Source organism: Ambystoma mexicanum, chromosome 5q, assembly GCF_040938575.1.
Source record: "Ambystoma mexicanum isolate Mex_15411 chromosome 5q, UKY_AmexF1_1, whole genome shotgun sequence".
In the NCBI taxonomy this organism is placed as follows: Eukaryota; Metazoa; Chordata; class Amphibia; order Caudata; family Ambystomatidae; genus Ambystoma; species Ambystoma mexicanum.
Genome location: NC_090933.1, coordinates 548,831,248 through 548,851,317, shown reverse-complemented (window position 1 = coordinate 548,851,317; position 20,070 = coordinate 548,831,248). Strand labels below are relative to the sequence as shown.

General features: G+C 41.9%; 1 protein-coding gene across 2 annotated transcripts in view; it reads right to left on the bottom strand.

The window, feature by feature from the left end:
• Positions 1-20,070, bottom strand: part of SNTG1 (syntrophin gamma 1) — a 2,735,678-nt gene that overhangs the window by 360,387 nt on the left and 2,355,221 nt on the right. For both annotated transcript variants that reach the window (XM_069621032.1, XM_069621033.1), the window contains one exon: positions 13,547-13,639. In XM_069621032.1, coding sequence (XP_069477133.1) covers positions 13,547-13,639 — 93 coding nt within the window. The remainder of the gene's footprint in view (positions 1-13,546; positions 13,640-20,070) is intronic.

The window sequence follows — 20,070 nt, the reverse complement described above, 5'->3', positions numbered from 1 at the left end:
TATGGCTATCCCAGCGGCCTTCTCCAGCTGGGTGGAGAAGTCCCTGGTCAGAGTGCTGATTTGGACTGGAGGCCTCAGGTCGGAAAGGCAACCCTCATGGACCTGGAAAATCACCCCATCCCTCCTGAAGTCACAAGTCACATCTTCCTTACCATAAGGGCAGGAAGTGTACACCAGGAAGTTCCCCCCATGCCGGGTAAAAATCCTGTCTGGTGTTGTATTGTCATCACTGTCACTGTCAAAACAGTCCTTGGGGATTGGTCCTAACAGTTCATTTCCTAAATCAATGGAAAAATGTCGGTCATCAACCGCCATTCCAATAATGGTGCCTGCGGCTAGAGTAATACTCTTTAAGTCGCTGTTATCCACCTCTATTAGAATGGTGTCATGTTCTATGTTGACTAATGGAGTTGGGTTTACCCCCAACCCTTGCTGTTGGAGAGAAGCGTTTAGATGTATGTAAGCATCAGGGTTTTTCAAATGTTGTCCTCTTTTAACTTTCACTTCCAGGGAGAATTGTCGGGTCCTTTCTCGGATGGTGACTTCCTCTTTAATCTGAATTTCAACTGCATAAGGTAGGAATTGAGCTGACCTAAATGCTTTTTCTGGATCATCATAGCCCATGGGATTATCCGCTAATCGGGACCAAGCTTTGAAGTTTATTAGGTCCAAACTAATGGCAAAGCGATTGAGAATGTCACTGCCTACTTAAAAGGCGACAGTGACGTCTCGCACGACCCAACAATTATGGACTATGCTCTTGTTGCCAATGGAGATTTTGAGCATACACCTGCTTGGCAGGAAATGTTTGGAATTAGGTGCTTCCAGGTCCATTTCCCATTTGTCTATCAGTTTGAATGTGGGAATGGCTGGATCTTTTGGGAGTTGGCGGAACATGGCTTCGCTGATGAAGCTCTTACCGTTGTTCATGCACACTCGAGCGAGAACAGAGTCCTTCCCATCGTTTAACTGAACAGGGATGAACAACTGCTCTCCAATTTGCTGAATATCAGCCAGGCTCTGAGCTGATTTCACATCTTTCTGGACTATAGGAGTGGGAGTTTCTGATTGCGGATTAGTAAAGAATTTCAGGGTGTTTCCTTCCAGTGTGGAATACCACCTTAAACTGGAAGGAAGGTTGATTTTCATAAATAGAGAGGACCCCCCCATCACCAGTCTGTTGTCCTACTGCTATTACTGTCATGTCTGGAGTTTGGTTGTTCTTTAAGTGAAATTCTACTTGGTCAGATTTTTGTTCAACCATGTGGCAGGTGCCATTTAAACTAACATGGTTGACACTCTGTTTTAATTTTATTGGTCGGCTAGTCTGGGTCCAGAGGACCTTGTTTACGCAATCTATCAGGGGTGACAACCTTCTCAGGAGGTCATTCCCTAGTAAACAAGGGGTGCCCTCTGGAGTCACTACTATGTCCGGGTGTTTCATCTTGTGTCGCCCAATTTTGATGTCCAAATCCGCAGTCCCCTCAACGGGAATTTCCTTCCCGTCAAAGTTCTGCAGTTGTCCAGGAAGAGAGGTGAAAGAATACGGTAATTCTCCCCCCTTCATGCATTTAGTTCCTCAAAGGCCCTTTTGGACAGAAGGGTAGCTTGGGATCCAGTGTCCAACAGTGCCAAAATTGTACCCTGCCCCTGTACTTGTACCGGGGCATAGTATCTTCCCTCCTTCTCCTCAAGGGGGCACAGATAATGCACATTTTTGGACAACTGGTGGGCTAACTTTCTGGTTTTGGACATTGCTAGAGAAGAGATTTGGGCAGAATTCTGTGGAGAGTCTTGGGAATCTGAAAGAAAAAGTTGGCAACTGGAGATCAGAGCCATTGTGGGTTCCCCTGGTTCCGGTTCTGGCCCCCCCCCCCCTTTTTGGAGGCAGTCACCAGGATGGGTTTGAACCAAGTGATTTCGGTATTGTGGGTTCTGGGATGATGGGCAGCGGTAGCTCAGTCTCCATATCTCCCCAGTCTGGATTGGAATCCCTTGGGACCCATTTTTCTTTGGGAGGAGTTCCCCCATCTCTGAAGGAGAAGATCCTTTTCCAAGGATCTTCTGAGGATCCCTCTCCCTCAAATGGGAAGACCTGTACCTCCTCCACAAAGTGGGTCTATTTGGGTCCTTTGTTTCTCCTACCCCCCCTCTGCTCCTTGGGAGGCAGGCTTTCAGGGGCAGGAGATTTTGTTTCCGGTTCCTGGTTTTCCAGGGGCTGTTTACAAGTTGGGAAGGAAGCTTCCTCCAAGGCTTTACACCCCCCTTCCCCTTGTGCCTCCTCCCTGGGAACCGGTGGGTTATCGGGGTGCTGCCCCCGTCATTGTTCTGGAGCACCAGGTCCAGAGTTTGGGGCATTCTGCAGTGGCATGCTCATCTGAGGGTTCTGTTGAGCCCTCAGTATGTGACCCAGATCCGTGCCATATTTTGGACCTGGCGCTCAAGTTGTGAAACCCGCTCAGGCTGATACAGGGCTCTATTTTCTCCCCTGGGCTGATCCAAGGGAAGGGTAGCTATCCCTTCTCTGGTAGTACCCCTGGTTGGGAAGATTTTGGTACCCCTCCACCCTTGGCCTCCCCTCTCCCGGATTAGGTTGTCTGGGCTTAGGGAATTGGGGAAAGAAGGATGGATGATTTTGGGGCTGGAAATTGGGTGGATACCTGGGGAAAAAGTTCTGCCGAGGATTTGGAGAATTTCTGCCCTCCTGTGGGAAGTTGGGAGGGAAGTTCCCTCGGTTAGGTGCTTTGCTGGATCCCCCCCCCTTGGGCTGGAGGAGTCCACACATAACCCAGGATTGGTCGGTTTCCTTTGTAGCGGGGACTTGCATGGTCAGGGGGCAGGGAACCCCATTTGTGGGACTACCTCCTCGACTCCCTGTCTGTAACTGGCCCGAGGGCCTTCTGGGCTGTGAATTATTTGGTGCAGGCAGGTTTTTAGACCCCCCCATCTCCAAATCTAAAACGGGGGCAACCTTTACCTCTGCCACCTTGGGAGCAGCAGGGGTGTTGTTGGTTTTGGGGTTTTTCGGCACGTTATTTTTATTTTCGATAGGCTTCTGCACCTCATAGATCCGGGTAGCCTGTTCAATGACCCAGTCTAAAGATCTTTTCTCATGAATTCTCTCACGAGCTGGGTCATTATGTATTTGGGTAAGGCATGGAAAAACGTATAGATAAATTCTCTGCTATCCGTGCGCACCGTTCTGGTGGTCTGCGCAAAAGCATGTTTTAATTCTTGCACAAACTCTTGTGGGGCCTGATCCTCCCCACATTGCAAATTGTAGGCTGCCTTGCGAGCCTCTTGATGATTTCTGTGAACAGAAAAATGTTTCAAGATGGCCGCCTTATAGGTGGGCCATCTTAAATGATTTTGGTCCTCCAGCCCCGCAAAGAAACTGGAGTATTCTGGGGAGAATGTCCATTTGACGTACTGGATGCAGCTACTGCTGTCCTTCAAATGGAAAGTCTCCATCATTTGCTCATAGAGCTCCAAGTGTTCCCAAATGGAATACTTGGCGTTCTTATGATAAGGCGTGAAAACACTCCTTATTGTCTTTATTTGCTTCAATGGGTCCTTAAGCAAGGCCCTTTTTGCCTTATTGGCCTTTTTGGTTCAGGTAACCCTGGTCCATTCATCCTCTGACTCAGAAGCACTGCTCCCAGAGGTTCCTGTCTGATCTTCCAGGTTTTCCCGGATTCTGCGAGCCTGGGAATGGCTGGCAGAATGTGGGGACCTGGTCTCCTGTGTCCTGCGCCATTCAGAGGAGTCTTCAGATTCCTCCTTGCTGCCAGGATTTGATGGGTACCCCCCCCACTGACCTAACTGGGCAGAAGTTTTCAGGATGCCCTTAATGGGCCTACTCTCCTGGGGTTCCCCACTAAATTGCACTGTGCTTGGGTGCCCATACCCAGATGCCCGCCCATCCATTCCTGGGAGGTACTGGCCTATGAGCCCCATACTTCTAGCTGGATAGTAATCTGCCATCCCCGTGGCCCTGGGCTCATGTGCGCGAGGGGACATGGGGTGGCAGAGTCCAGGGACTGGGAGAGATGAAGGCCTCTGGTACTAGGGCTCCTGAGGTTATTCTCAGGACTTTCTCTTTCCCAGTGAGCCTCATCTCTATCCGCCCCTGCTTCCTGTTGCAATGCAAGAGCCTGTGATTTCAGTTCCTCAGTTAAGGCCTTACTAGACTCTATCAGTCTCTCCTGCATCGCTACCTATTGCTGGAGTCTATCATTGTGCTGACAGAGAGCCTCATTTTCTCTCTGTGCCTCCTGATTGGTCCTGGAGTACTGGGCCAGTCTCTGCTGCAGGAGGGTTACATCCGGAGCTGTGTCCCTATTGGCCTGCTCCTTTCTTGCCAGAGCATCCTCCACCCTCCTGGTGTGCTCTAACAAGTTCTGGTGTTCTTTTTGGAGATCACCCAGTCCCTGGAGGGCCAGGTGATTTTCTTCCATTTTCCTTTTTAAGTGGCAGACTTCCTGGCCTAAGGTATCCCTTTCCTGACCAAGAGTCTGCATCTGTGCCGCCAGGTCGTCCCTTTGCCTTTGGAAGGCACCAGCTTTCTGGTGTTCTTCATCAAACTCTGCCTGGGTATCCAGGTCTTTCAAAATCAATGTATTGCTTTCCTCTTTCTCTCTGTCTAGTTGGATTTGCAAGGTGGCTACCTGCTCTGGGCATGCCCTGTTGAAATTGATCTGTTGCTCCAGCTTTTTCTGGCTCTGCAGTAAGGAGTCCAGACTGTCTTGGTGCTCCTTCTGCAAAGCCAGAAATCTGGTATCCTGGTCAGCCTTTTCCTGTTGTAGGACATCCATCTCCTCTTTTATTTTAATGATATACTGCCTACTATCATTTTCTGACTCCTGGCTCCTCTGCAGCCTCTGCTCAGAAGAGACCAGGTCAGATTGGACCTTCTCTAACGCCATCTGTTGCCTATTTGCCAGATCCTGGCCTTCAGCACATCTATCCTGCATGACTCCCATATATAGGTACAAATATGCCGCTATCCTGGCAATCTTATTATGTTCATCTTTGGCTTTAGGGGCCATATATAGTTCACTCAGGGCCACATGTAATGTACCCTGATCTCTCCATATATCTGACCCTGTTTCAGTGACCTGTTGCGCGAAGGCCTGCAACCAGACCGTTTGGTCCTGGTGAGTCCACTCACCTCTCACAAATAGCTTATGCAAGAGGTGCTCCCTCGCTATTTTTATGTCTACTAAGGTCGTCATTCTAGAGATTGATCTCTGTCCTGACTTACAGAATTTAGTATTTTATTTTTGCAAAACAGACCTTTTCCTTAGAGTGTCCCTTTCGAGGAGTGCTTTACAGCATAACACAGCGTGGTGATCCGACCGGATGTATGTATCCCGTCAGTTAGCACAATGTATTAAGCTGCACAAGTGATAGATCTAACCCAGAATTCCCGGCTTCGAGCCCCCACTTTGTAAGAAGATTCAATTCAACACTACAGCTAAGTCAATGCCTAGTCTGGGATACTGAATGGAAACCCTTATTGATATATCTTTATGTCCAGTTCATGAGTTCTGGATGGCTACCCCTATATAACACCTCTCTCTTAGAATCCCCCTGACCCCACTGAGCCAAGAAGTAGTTCTGTTTTGCAAATTTAAAAGGTTTATTTGAGAAATAAGACAAAATATAGATACTACGCTTTTATTATAAATTAATAATCAATATCGCCCTTATAAATATAATGTTAATCAACAATGAGTAATCTGACACTAGCACACTTCTTTATAATCAATGAGGAGTTAGTAAAGGATGGATCAAGTAGCAAAAATACTTTTATGATTTCAAGGGAAAAGCAATGAGGAATAAAATGCAGTACAGATATACTTGATATGATTTTAGCAAAAGATAAGATAATCACTTTTTCTCTGGCAATTCACCCCCCCCCATGCAATGTAAGATATGGAAGTAGATGGAAAGAGGAGCGCACAGTTCTCAGGAATGCAATCAAATACAATACGAAATTCAGTTCCCCCCCAGCAAGCTTAGAGAAAACCGGTATGAGTTTTAAAACACAGGCCTAAGTGCTTTGAATGTGGTGGCAATGAAGTGAGAAATATGCTGAAAATGCTTTTTAATTCCCTTTAGGAGGTTCAGGGTGAGTGAGAGATTCTTGGGATGAGTTCAGGCTCACTTTAGCAATAATTCAGAGATGGTGATTAAGAGGCCAACAAATTTTTAGCAAGGAAAGAAATGACTGCTGATGGTTAAACGTGGCTGGATTGTTAACCAAATCGCAAATCGCGGTAAAATTCGCGAGTACGTGAATCGTGATTGCGGAAAAAGTATAAGGAGTAGGAAGTTCTAGGCTTATTGGAAAGCTTCCATTCTAAGCTTTCAGAGAAAAGTTAAACCACGTTGGTAGCCCAGACGGTTCCAGAGATATGAACGATTTTGTAAAGGTCGTTTTTCGGATTTAAAGTACACTCAAAATGACAAGTGACAGCTATGCAGCTGCAGAATTGACAAGTGACAGTGGTGCAGCTTTACAAAATGACAAGTGACAACTTCTAGGAGGCAGTTCTGGTTAGATTAAAATAGTTTGGATTAGATTATTTTAAACTAAGAGTTTATTTCTGTCACAATCTGACCTAAGTATTCACAATATATTTTGGAAGGACTGGACCTCGTCACAGATCTGATCAATCAGGCTAGCGGCACTTCACAGCGATCTGGTCTCTGGGTCTGCGGTTCTGCACGGTCTGGTCTGGTCTGGCACTGGTCTGGTCTGTCCGGATACAGCGGTCTCTGCACGGCTCCTGGATCTCTGCACTGGTCCTGGCAAAAGTTCTTGGCAAGGGATTCAAGCAGCTCGCCTGGCTGTGAGTAGCTTGCAATGATTTGAGGCCTGCTGCAGAGAACTCAGCTTGTGGTTTTAGGCCTCTGATTTAGGTTCTAAAGTATAAATTCTAGGTTTTGGAGTATCTAGCTGGTTTCAGTCTGGAACTGGTATCTTCTGGATGTTGTGTGGTCTGGCAAAACGCTCCTCAGCAACTGGATTTGACTGTCCTCTATAGCTTCCAGTGGCTCTTTTTATGTCTTTTGAAAATGGCTGTGTGCCTGGGCCTAGCTAAGCCTGCCCCACTCTACTTGTCATTGGCCCAATTCTCCCCTCTCCCATGATTGGGGGAAGGAAATGTGAGTCAGAGTGATGCTGTAGGTTTTATGGGTCAGAGGATCCTCCCCTGGTCAGCTTGCCCACAAATCTATATTGACCCAAATACATATTGCACAGATACACAGTTGTTTAAAATTACATGCACCCATCACATATCACATGAGGTATAATCTGTTCAAACACTGCTCTTCCTGGGGGCTTGCATTCAGAAATGGCAACACTTTGCGCTTTTTAACTAGTTTTGCAATATTGGACATTTACCCAAATTTACACACATGTGCGCAAGGAGTATTGACATTAATTGATGAAGTGTCAGATTTTTAACATGCCGACATTTGGAGTGAGACCCTATTTTCCGCTAGAAACCCCCCAGAATACACCACAGGGTCCTAACGCATCTCAAAATGTTCAGAGAAAAATCACAAAAATAATGATATTACTTATATAATTCTCACAAGTCCGCACTTTGAGTTATCTATCTTTCTTAAAATCATATTCTGGCCAACAGGGGTGTGTCTTCCCAGGTCACATGGTGGAGAAACCAGTCTATCCACTTTCTTTAAGCTCAGCCTGTTCTCAGTGGGGACTGCGCCCCCCGTTTCTGCCAAGAGGAAGCCACTTTTACAACACCCCCAATATAACATTTGCCTGAGTCCAGGACAGGCCTTTGTTCATCTCCCTGTAGTCCCCAGCTGCTCCACCCCTAATCTAATCAGAGAGGTGACAACTCCTTTTGGCAAGGGGAAGAGTCGCTGAGCAGGTTTTAACTCCTGTGGGGGTAGATGTCAGGCAGAATTGGAATCTCTTTAAGACAGTTTTTAGCTACAAGTCATTTGTTTGTTCCCCAGTTTAAGTCAATACAATTTTTACATATGCAGCTAGAATGCTGATTCTAAGTTCAAAACCATGACATTTTAACAGTTACAAACTAGGTGACACTCAAAAGTAGGTCACTCAGTTAATTTAAACATTTTGATTTTGGTGGGTTTAATCCAGTTTCAGTTAGGCTGCTGACATGCATAGCTCAGCCAGTTTTGTTATGAACATTGTTTTGGGCTCTTCATCTTCCCAGATTTTGTATGCACACATACTTCATTCTGCCAGAGGTCCGCTGGTGTTCAGTGAGATTTCTGGATGTGTTGCAATGTTTGAAAATAGGCATTTTGAGCTGGCATTCAGAGAAACCAAAGGTAATTTTAAAGCGTTTTTGAGCTAACAGGCGCTGCTGTTTTACCTTTCGCACCCATTCCACTCATGGCACCCTGGCCATCATGCTCGCACTGGTGGGTGGCAAGTTAGGCAGCCATTTTGGTATACGCACAAACTGCGTGGTTCTCCTGGATTCTGGCACACATGTGGGCTTTTTGGCCATCTTGGATTTTCTAAGCCCACAGCACCAAATGTTGCAGCATGATAGCTCAAACGTGGGTCAGGACACCCAACAATATATAGAACAATATTACAGCACATAGATAAATAAAAATCATACACAAAGGAATAATGCTACCTTCATCCCCTTGGTGTGCTTAACCACAATGAATATAGTATCTCAAATACTGTACTTCATCAATACTTTGACAGCATTTTATCAAATTAAAATCATACATGAAGAATTTCCAACATCCAAAATACCTTTTAGTTGATAGTACAATACAGTGATTGAATATAGACACAACAAGAGATTGTATTCATATTTCTGCACCTGGTCATCAAGAGGGCAACTATTTTATTGTTTTTCTCTTTTTTTTAGGCCAACAATAAATGGATGGTCATAAAAGGATAGTCCTATTTAATCATTAAATATTTGATACAGGGTGAAGAATGTTCATTAATACCAAAAAGCAGCAATTGTTCTTTACATCAGGCGAGTGTAATCTGAAACAAATAGATAGCATCATCTCTCGCAAGACCGGTACAGGCAATTGTCACTTTCAGTTTTTTTAAAGAGGATTTACAAAAGCCAGCCCCTTGACAACTAGCACAAGCAGTTTCCTATAGAGATGCTACCTCAAATGGGCAGTCCAAACACAAAAGGGTGTTTCAAACCAAATAGGTAAGAATCAATTATCAACTCTAAGCAGAGGAAGTATTGCATTCCCTTTAACAGTGCACCTTACAAGCATGCTGACATATCTCACAGAGCTGCTGTTTTGGAAAAAAAATGACACAGTGAAAAAAGGAAGAGACTACCAGATACTGATAATGTAAGAATGACAAAACCAGTTATTGGAAAAAGTTGTTGGGGTGGTCAGTAAGGGTCCCCTTGATTATGAATGGTTCATGCTGAGTGCTCCATATGGATGACTGGGGATGCAGCAAACTGAGAACTATCTTGCTATTTCATATGTATCGAGTGTACTTAATTGTGGAAAGCATATGTTACTTTAAGTGTTACTTTTTTGTTCAGAACTTATATACATTAGCATGCACGCGTGCAGAAAAATAAAGTATTTAATTTGCTAAATGTAAAAAACATGCATGCACATCAATATAAATGCATGTGGAATTCCTGGATCACAAAATAAATGGTCTCTTCACAATGAATCGGAACACAGTGGTTAGGACTTTCTTTCAAAATGCACTAACTTCAAAACAGGTTTTCAGATGGCAAAAAGCAGGTGAATGAGTGACTTCCTCCTTCATGGTCAGCAGCTGCAGAAATAGCCTTGAGTTTTTGTGGTCTGATAGATCTCATAGATATTAGATAGAATCTCCTGCTGTTTGAGAGTTTGACCAAGGGAGTTTCGTTATTTATTATGGTCAGTAGTAAAACACTGAGTAAGCTGGTGCCTAAAGCTATTTAGGAGTTTCACTTGTGCAATAAAGTGGGAGCTTTGTAGATTGGAAAGTTTCAATGGAAATTGGCAAATGACATAGCAACCCGAACAAATGAGATAGCAACCCGATCAAAGAGAAATTATTCACACAGAATACTCATATTGCGGGAAATGTCCATGCGAGCCATGTGCAAATCAAACGTTAGGGTTTAAACAGATTAGGCCAGTTATTGCTAGTAATACATTATGTTTTTAATACTAATGTTTAACCATGCATTGTCATCATGACCTACTATGGATGAATCATAAGAAGGTGTCCTATGAATATAATTTGAAGATAATTATTGAGAAAAACCTGGCCAATGAAAACATAGGAATTGGGAAAAGATGGTATTTCTTTGAAGAGGGTTGTGTCCAATCATGTTGGAGGTTGGATTGCTATTAAGCATTTTGGAGTGTTATAACTGTTGCACAAATTTATAAAAGATGTGAAATCATGTGGTATTGTTGAGACTTGGGTTAGTTTGGTCCTTCAACAGCATCTAACTGCTTCACAGAATATTGTACAATAAACCTGCTTTATGTACAACCATGTATATTCCCTTCTTAAGTGGTGGGCCTGTTTGGGTTAAGGTGACTGAAGGTCCATCTGCACAAAATGAGCATAACATACAATGATTTTTTATCCTTAAGATTGCAAGTCAAAATTAATCTATGTCATACCTGTCAGAGTTATGTTTTGATGCAACCAATGTAATGCAGAAGATGCATTGATAAACTACTAGAAAACACATTAGGATGTGGTTATACATGAGCGCTATGTTCTTAACTTTGAGCAACAGAAGAGACACTGCAGAAGTAATCTAAAAGGGCATTAGGTATATGTATATATATCACCATATATTTATTTCCAATTGACTATGTCATGCAACACAGACTACAAACAAATCACCGTTTCTAAGCTTCCAGGACTACAATAAAAGAACAATTTCCAATTCCTTTTTATAGCATATTTGTATGCTAAGTCAATCTATCACATTAGAACAATTCTATTGTGATATAATAGTGCTTCAGAGACACCCACTATACATTTGTAAATTCTGTGACTGCATGATTACTGATTTAAATAGACTAAAGTAAGGCACATCAGACTATTGTTTAATGACATTTCAGTGAGTCAACTAAAAGATATACACCACAATCTCATATTATTCTTTAGCATTGTTGACTAATGTTTTATATTAAAGCCTAAACTACAGTGAGAAGGAAATTGCATTACATTTATAGTTATCCAATTGTATGATAACAAGCCAAAATAAATGATGAAAACTTGTTTTATTTGTCATAACATGCTAATACAAGTAGTAAGCATCAAATATTCATCCTCACCTTATATGAATTGTTGATGTAGAGCAGAAAGGAATGTACATTTTCTCAGTAATTCAATTTTTTGCTGAACATATTGAGATTGTATCATGTATTTCTTTCTTATGAAACATCAGTATTGCCTTTTTTCTTGTTTTGTTGTTTGTACTTTTTCGTTTCCAAAGAACACTCACATGAAGCAAAGGAAACACTTTTAAAACATGACTATGTTTTGCAACTAATTAACCTATGCAAATTTGACATTAATCTATTGTGATACCTGTGAATATATATTATTATTAGTATTATTATTATTATTATTATTATTATTATTATTATTATTATTATTATTAATATATTATTTGAACAACTAAAGTTTCCCTGAGGAATCTCTATGTATGAAACATGTGTAGACATTGTATGGTGTTCGATCATAAATTTGTCGTAAACCACATGATGGCATATAGATTTCTGGGACAATTCAGGAGGCACATTTCTTCTATATTTGTAATAATTCAGACCTAACGTGATAGTATTAACTTGTGTTGTTTCAGTCTGTTTCATTAGCCACATTTCGAAGAACAAGTTCCGTAAAATGTAACACACACAATTAATGTGTACTTTTTATGAAACACTAGCAGGCTCACACAAAAGTAGAATTTATTTTGTTCTCGTATGTGTCGTTTACTGCAATACTACTGTGCTAGCACCTTTTCATCCACAACTTCCCCACCCCACACACCTTGTGATTTAGAGTGTCTGTTTGGTAACACAAAATCCCAAAGGAATCTACTATAAATGGATGAATAAATACATTCAATCCAAGAACACCTGCTAAATGAAAAGGTTCCTAAATCATAACCTAAATTCAGGATGAAATACATGTCAGCACTGCGTATATCTAACTCCATCTTCTACATCATTCCATAATTGTTCAACCTTAATTGAATGTAGTGAATTGTATTGCCCCATCCTTCTAAACGTATATGCTTGACTATTCCTTTTCTAACTTACAGTCATCTTCTATTAACTTTCGTAGGACCCGGAATTGTCTACTGCAGGCCATGTGTCAGGACCTCACCTTTATTTTATTTCCATCGATCTGATAGCTTACCTACTTAGTTTTAGATTCTCTTTCATTCCTGATGTTATTACTCTAGTCAAATTACATTCTGTCCTCTTATAACATTACTGTGTATCTTGTGTCTATGTGTGTATAAACTATGAATGTGTTGGATATGAATAAGAAATGTATGTGTATAAAACACCCAAGGCATATGCAAAGTCACACCCCAAGCATATTTTCCAATCCCCCATTGCTGTCCCTGCATGACACACTCCTAACTGACCTGTATGCTTCCCTCTGGGGTCTGTGTTCTGACTGCTCTCTGTGCTGGGGCTGTGAGCAATTTGCTCAATTGGAGCATACACGCAACACCCACAAGGGCATATATGCTATCCCCTTTGCAGCGGTACCTATGCCGGAGTCATTTGGACAGTCCACACTTCTGCTTATGTGCCTTGTTTGTTTCACTGAGTTTGAATGCTGTTTCCATTTTCCTGAACCAAAGCCCATTCCTCCTCCCCCTTGCTGGGCCTGTGTGATACGATATGATGGGTCATTTATAACGTGCTTAACACCCAGAGGTTTCTAAGCGTAGACCCGGGGATCGAAACTATGGTGCTCCGTGTCGTCTTGCTTCGCACAACCTATATGCATGTGTTTTTCTTGGCACCAACTGCCTGACTGGCTGAAGTCTGTTTTAATAAAATGTAACACAATGTAATAAAAAATACAAAGAAGAACTTTGTATACAACTTTGTAATTAGCAGAAGTTTTCGGTTAGAATGAATTTGTACTTCTTAATATGTTGAGGCATTGGATAGCCTTGTGAACTTTGGATATTCAGGACTGGCGATATTCTTATATACATCAAATGTATAGTCTATTATTGTTCCTAATTTTGATCTTGGACATGATTGAGATCCTTTATGCTGGTCTTTGAAACTTTACAAACCTTAAAATAATACAAGATTACTGATGTGAGTCTATGCACATAAATTGCAGGGTAATGCTTTTGTGACAAGCCTTTAATTGATACAATAGCGTTATAACATTGATTTGTGCTACTGTAAGATACAGTACTTATTACACATGCACACTTCATAAAACATTGAGGTCTTCATTCGCAAGAAAAATGTATGTAACAGACATTAATTATATTCATGTGGATACTATTCTGTACAATACCTTGGTTGCAGCATCGAAGCAGACAAACCCCATAGTGAAGTCAATGGTGAGACCCATAAGGTGGCTGTCCATCACACAGGCATATGTTTTACACTGAAAAAGGTGAAAAACAATGATTTTGTATGTTTGCAAGCACAGACAATTATATTTGATTCTATGTATGACCTCTAAATGTAACAATGCTATCAAAATGTTTTACTTTAGAACATTCTACTGTAATATGAAATATAAAGTACCTCATTATGAGTTGGGCAGTAGCCCTTAAATGCGGCGGTAATGCTATTTCCACCGCATTTAAGGGCTCAGAGCTGGGGCTAAACGGGCTGAGAAAATTCCCATTTTTGGGCGTGATTAGCGCTGTGCAATTAGCGTAAGCTAATTGGGGGGAAAATTCCCAGTTGTGTCGAAAGGACCCAGTGAGGAATTACATGTACCGCCTAATCCTAATAGCACCGGACCAGTTGGCGGTAATGCTATTAGCACGGGCAGTAACATGGCGGCCATACTGCCAGGATACTGCCCAACTCGTGATGAGGCCCAAAGACTAAAGACTAATTGCAGTTAACGGTTGTTTTACCACTCTGACAAATAATGTTTTCCAGCTGCTTTGGTGTGGTGGATATTAAAGCTGTACAATAGCAGCACTGCTTGAGTTACTGAACGGGTGTAGTATTACTGCATGAAGAAATGTCAAGCCCCTGTAGAGTCCCCTGGGACTCCAAAATGGGAAATAAACACACGATCTGCAGGTCTGGTAATCAAACAGATGTACCAGGCCACCCACTAATTACTGCAGGCGGTAAAGGTAAACGAGTTTAGTGCTATTACCGGGTGTCAGACCTCCAAACTCGTAACCAGGCCTTAGAAAGGTTTCCATCTTGATCATGGGAACTTTCACATACAAATACCACATATGTGGTATTCACATATCTTTTTAAATGAAATTAAAGACACAGCGTGTATGTGGATTCTTCTGTTGAAAGGATCGTTACACTAAATTATGTGATGCCAATGTATGAAAATTCCCATTAAAGATGGACCATAGTATGTTCCCCAGTAATTAACATAATATTACAACATTTTATTTCAAAGTAGATAGTTATTCTCAAAGTGAAGGCACGCAGGTGGGGATGGATCCAAAAGAAAAACGGGCAAAAAAAAACATCCGTAAATGTATGTCTTAAAAAGAGTTTGAAAGGGCAAGAGTTTAATATGTTTTTGATGGCTGACGTCAGAGTTCCCTGCTGAGGGTGAAAGACTTGGGTGGGGTGAATAACAAATGGCAACTTCAGGAGAAGATCTATTATGCATTTTCCTCGTCCTCCGCATATAGTTAATTTGCAACGTGTTGGTCAATTTCAAAATGTCTTCCCTTTGTAAGAAGTACCTGAATTATTAGGTTAAAACTAATGGCATTTGCTAGTACGAGGTGAGTGCAGATTTCATGTTGCCTTGATACAAGATCAATACCTAATGCAGAAAGATTTCAACATGTTATAGTTGCTAAACCTTCTCGTGTTGCCATCTTTGACTGCTAAAAACGCAGACTAGTTAAGTATCTCCTGATGACGACCCCATGGGCATATCAAAGCCCAAAAGTAGGACATTAACCTGTGTGATATATATGAATTGTTTATATATATCCACTCTTCACAGTCAGCTTTTTCTCTGCCCAGTGATTAATGTTTCCTTGTTCCCAAACTCTGTATTGACTAATAGACACATCACAAGTAGCCTGCATCCAACTTTGCGCATATCCTACACATTATAATATAGCAGCTTGTGAAAGCAGACATTTGGAAAATTCAAATTCAAATATGAAGGGATGCATGTCTTTTATTTCCTTTACTTTCCTACTCTATAACGCATTCGATATTGCGATTCGCTGTCAAATGCATAAAATTGAATTTGTTGTTAGATATTGAGTAAACAGACACATGAAGATACAAACATATTTTCCAATCAGAAATTATTATGAGTATGTGAAAAGGCAAAATTGTGAATACAAAGATTTACAAAATGAAAACAAATCGTATAAAAGTAATGACGATAGTGAGATTGAGGGAAGAAAAGCAAAGTAGTGCAGCTATATTAAGCTCGAAAGCCTAACCATATTAATGTTTGCAGTTGTGAAGCACACACAAATTATTGGCTAAATATGGATGAGAGCCTGCCATCAACCAATCACAAGAGTCCTTTTTTAAACTTGTAGGAGTGTGAAAAAAAGATCTCATTGTTATTGCCACATAGACCTGGAGAGGATGTCGTCAAGCCCTTGAGACAAGCTGCATTCCAAGGCCAAGTCACAGTTCAGTGTGGAAATGACAACAGTCAATCACACCAACTTCCAGTATTCCTCACTGGGTCTGAAGGAAAGCCCAGTCCAGTGTTCGGAGAGTCAAATATGGATTTGGGAGAAGGAAGAGCAGTGGGCAGTCCTAACATGTTTCCAGAAGCCCAGAGGTATGCATGAGCACACATCTCTAACCCTTGCTGCCCAAAGTCCTCCAACAGCTCTGGAAGAGAAAGATTACATTGCCCATGATGTCTCTTTCCTTACAAGGGAATCCCAGACCAAACAAGAAGAGCACAGTTGCTGAGATGGGAGCTTGAGGGCTATGGGAAAGACTAGGCTACATAACAGAAGTACTTTACAGCCCCCCTGAGGACATACATATATAACCAGTGATCCTCTCCCAGGTAATACCGAGAGGCGCAGAGAGAGACAGCAACGCAACCTTCACTCATGCAGCAATCAGATATCCAGAAAGAGCTCCCGTTATTGACCATACTTGGTAGAAGCCTTGGAGAAACAGAGCTCTTCTCTGCTGTACAGCAGCAGGCAGAACGGGAAAGAGAACCTGCAGCCCATCCCCTCGTTGGAACTCAGAGGAGAAAAAGGAATGCCAAAACACACGTGGGACAAGAAGTTTGTCAATTAATTCACCACTCTGTGGTATGCAGAATGCAGCCAAAATAAAAACTCTGTAACACATTATTTCTTGTATTTGGTGAAATATAAACCTTTTACAATCTATAAACGCACAATGTTATACAATCAATGTTAAGTTACTAAGAAAAGAAAATAAACAACAATTCATACATTTAATTAAAGATTAAAACGCATTAACTAAGCAATCATTTAAAGTTACAATTCATTCTTACTATCCATGATGGTATTAGATAGAATGGAACTAAAATAGACTGATCACACTTGTTAAATCTTGATTGAATTTTAAAGTGCTAAGTGCATTTAAAGTCGAGGTGGGAATTGTTTCCTACTTAATACAGATACAGTTTCCCCAGAAGCCCAAAAGACGACCAGAGCAGTTATCACTCATTTACCCTCCTGTGTCCCTGCCGGAGTACTACAAGGTCTTGAAGTGAGATGTTCATTATCCCAGAAATTCTAATTTAAATAGATGCAGTTTTTCTAACAATTTAAGAACTGCAAGTGCCAATGATAGTTGTTTGCCCTTCAAGATCCGTTGCCATAAATGTTCTGACTCCACAAATGATAGTCTATAAACACAGCTCTTACATTGTAAAATGCGTAATGGCATTAAAACAGGACACTATATGATCAAGTGCTTTACATTTTCAACTTATGCAAATGTCTTCTATTCTTTGCAGAAATTAAGTCGAAATTTCAAGAAATTGGTACGATATATAGCACTAGGGAATTTCAACAAATACGTTTTCACTGTTCCGTCTCTTTTTTTCTCCTGCCTCAATTGAGAAAAGCAGGCATATTTTTGTAAAGACGAGCGGGTTACAAACCAAGCATTCCATATCAAAGGTAGTTTAGTCTTATGAGGATTGTCTGTCAAATCTCATTTGTAAGATCTAAATCAAGAATCAGTTACCTACAATATAATAAAATAACAAAAGCATAGATCGTATTGTCCAAAGATTTAGTTGCTCTGGATTGCAGTTCTGTACATAAAATGTTTGATGCAGGATGAATATGATTTTCAAATTAAGCAACAATTGTTTCCATGTAACCTTACTTTTTAGAGACTGCAGTCCAGGCTTGTGACATACAATAAAAAATCCAGGATGGAGAGCTTTTCAGCAATGGGGAGAACGAGGGAACACCATTTTCAGCTCAGTCAGTAAAAACAACGTTGTAGAATGGGATTCAAGATGGTGGCTGTCTATAGGGAATGTGCATGTTCAGATTGAATACCCGACCCCCAAGTCAACATTTAAACACATTTGCCCAAAGTCTTACAAAAGAGCCAGCTCCCAGCACATTAGTGAATGGGAGTTGCACAAAATGAGTTTGGAGGTTGAGAAGGAGCTTTGGAGGAATCAGGAAGCAAGAGCAGAACAAGCTGGAGGAGAAGGAAGCAGGCCTGAGCTAGGTGGCTAAAGTGCAGGAGATGATGCGGCACACTAAAGAATAAGGAGGTAGGATACAGGGAGAGTAGTAAAAGTAGAGTATGAGAGGAGAAATAGTGGAGAGCGGATGAGGTTCTCAGGAGTGAAGAAAAGACAGGTTAAGGTACATGGAGAAGGGGTGATAGAATGTAGTCAGAATATGTTTACAGGGACATCAGCAGAGAAAGGAGTTTCAAGGAGATTGGGAGAAGAATGTAGTGCATTCAGGGGGGTTGGAAAAGAGACGGAGATGGTTATTAAGTAGGAGGTTGGAAGAGTTGAGAAGTAGATTAATAGAGGGGAGACGCAGTGCTGAGAGAAGTGAAAGAGGTCTAGGCACATCCTAAGTCTGGAAGGTGTGATTGGAGGAGTCGAGGTACAAGCACATAATAGAGTGGCAGAGGTGGACAAGAGAATGAGAGGTGAGTTTAGGAGTTTTTGAAGAGATCTGCTTAGGCACAAGATGAATCTAATTTGACAAGGATGGAGAAGGGGATGTATTGTTGTCAGGACAGGAGGCCTTCTCCACAGGGGCATGGCACACAAGGAAATATTGAAGGCTTTAATGGAAGATACATGAAAGTTGTCTCCATCCACCCCAGTGCCATGTCTGTGGGCATGCAGAGTGATGGACCAGCCAATCAGATGGTGCTGGCCTGACACAGCGCAAATGTCACTTCGTACTATAGCCAGTTGATTAATTGATCATTTCACTACAGTGAAACATGGGAATACAGTGGCAGTTAAATGTAGAGTGACTGGTGTTAACATGAGCTTTCAGAAATGGGTGTTCATGATGCCCTCCGGACGATACGTCATTCTCTTGTGGATCGTTCCAAGGCTCTGGGCTCTCAGCTGTCTCTGCGGTCTGCCCCTGTCCTCGCCTAAGAATCTTTTCTCCAGCTCTCGCTGAATTCTCTATGCCCTGCCTTGGATTCTGCTTGTACTGCACCTGCCTGCTCCTTGGACTTGGTTGAACTGGTTTGTCTGCTCCCATTGGATTCTGACCCAGAATATTTGCCTTGGACTGTCGTTTTTGGATTACCCCCTGATTTGGTAATTTGTGCAGCCTGCATTTCGTGCTTTGAATCTGGAGCACCCTGTGCACTTGGTTTCTGGTGTTTCACTGCTAGTTGAACTGGAACTTTTATTGGATTGTCTTCATGTTTGCAAAGAGAGTGCTTTCCAGAAAGTCTATTTCTAGTTGCCTTTTGTCCTCTGGAATCTGAGACGGTCTGTGCCTGGATCTTGGGCACTCCTCTTGCCACTGCGCTCTGTCTCATTAGTGTCCATCCTTAGGAGGATACCAGAGTTTTGGAGCTCATCATCATCAGTGGAGAATTCCAGAGGTTCACTAAACACAGCCTTCGACCCTCGGGTATCATACCTTCCTGGAATAAGGTAGTAAAGGGTGGGAGGGAGTCTGTGCAATTTGTTAATGATATTGCTAACGTGCCCTCTTTCCTTTTCAGCTGGGAGAGAGCCTGGTGGCATTCATCTCGTCTTTTTACCTATACCTTCTTATAGGGTGCACAACTGAACCAACATATAGAGCAACTGGGAGGGAAGTCCGTATCCTCTTCAGTGTGAAGTAGAGTGCCAATCTGACAGTTGTTGGGGACCATGCTAGTACTTAAAAAGGGGATCTGGAAAGGATAAGCAGACCCAGCCTGCAGATTAGCCTAGTTGGCTAACCTAGTGATGGCAGCTCTTAGACTTATTTCTACCTCACTGTTCCTTAACATTCACCACTACCTAAGCCTAACATGCAGGTGCCTGCTGATCCCTGAAAGCCAGAGAAAAGGGTCTCTCAGGATATGCAGAAAGACATACGGATGTCAAAGAAGGAAGTCTTTATCTGGGGAAGGAACCCTTGGATTCAAGATAACAGAATGCAGAGATTTTATATTTGAAACTAGAGACATTTTGTTTGAAGCTAGGAACTATTGTTGGAAGCAAGACGTGAAACCCCATGGGATGCCACCCCATATAGCTTTGGAAAGGATCCATAATAAAGCCCTTTACAATCCTGAAATATAAAATAAACAATCTGAAACATATCTATTGTGTTGTGTCAAGTACAGCGTTCGTTAGACTAGACACTTGCCACTATCCCAAAACAGATTAAAAAAGTGCTTAGA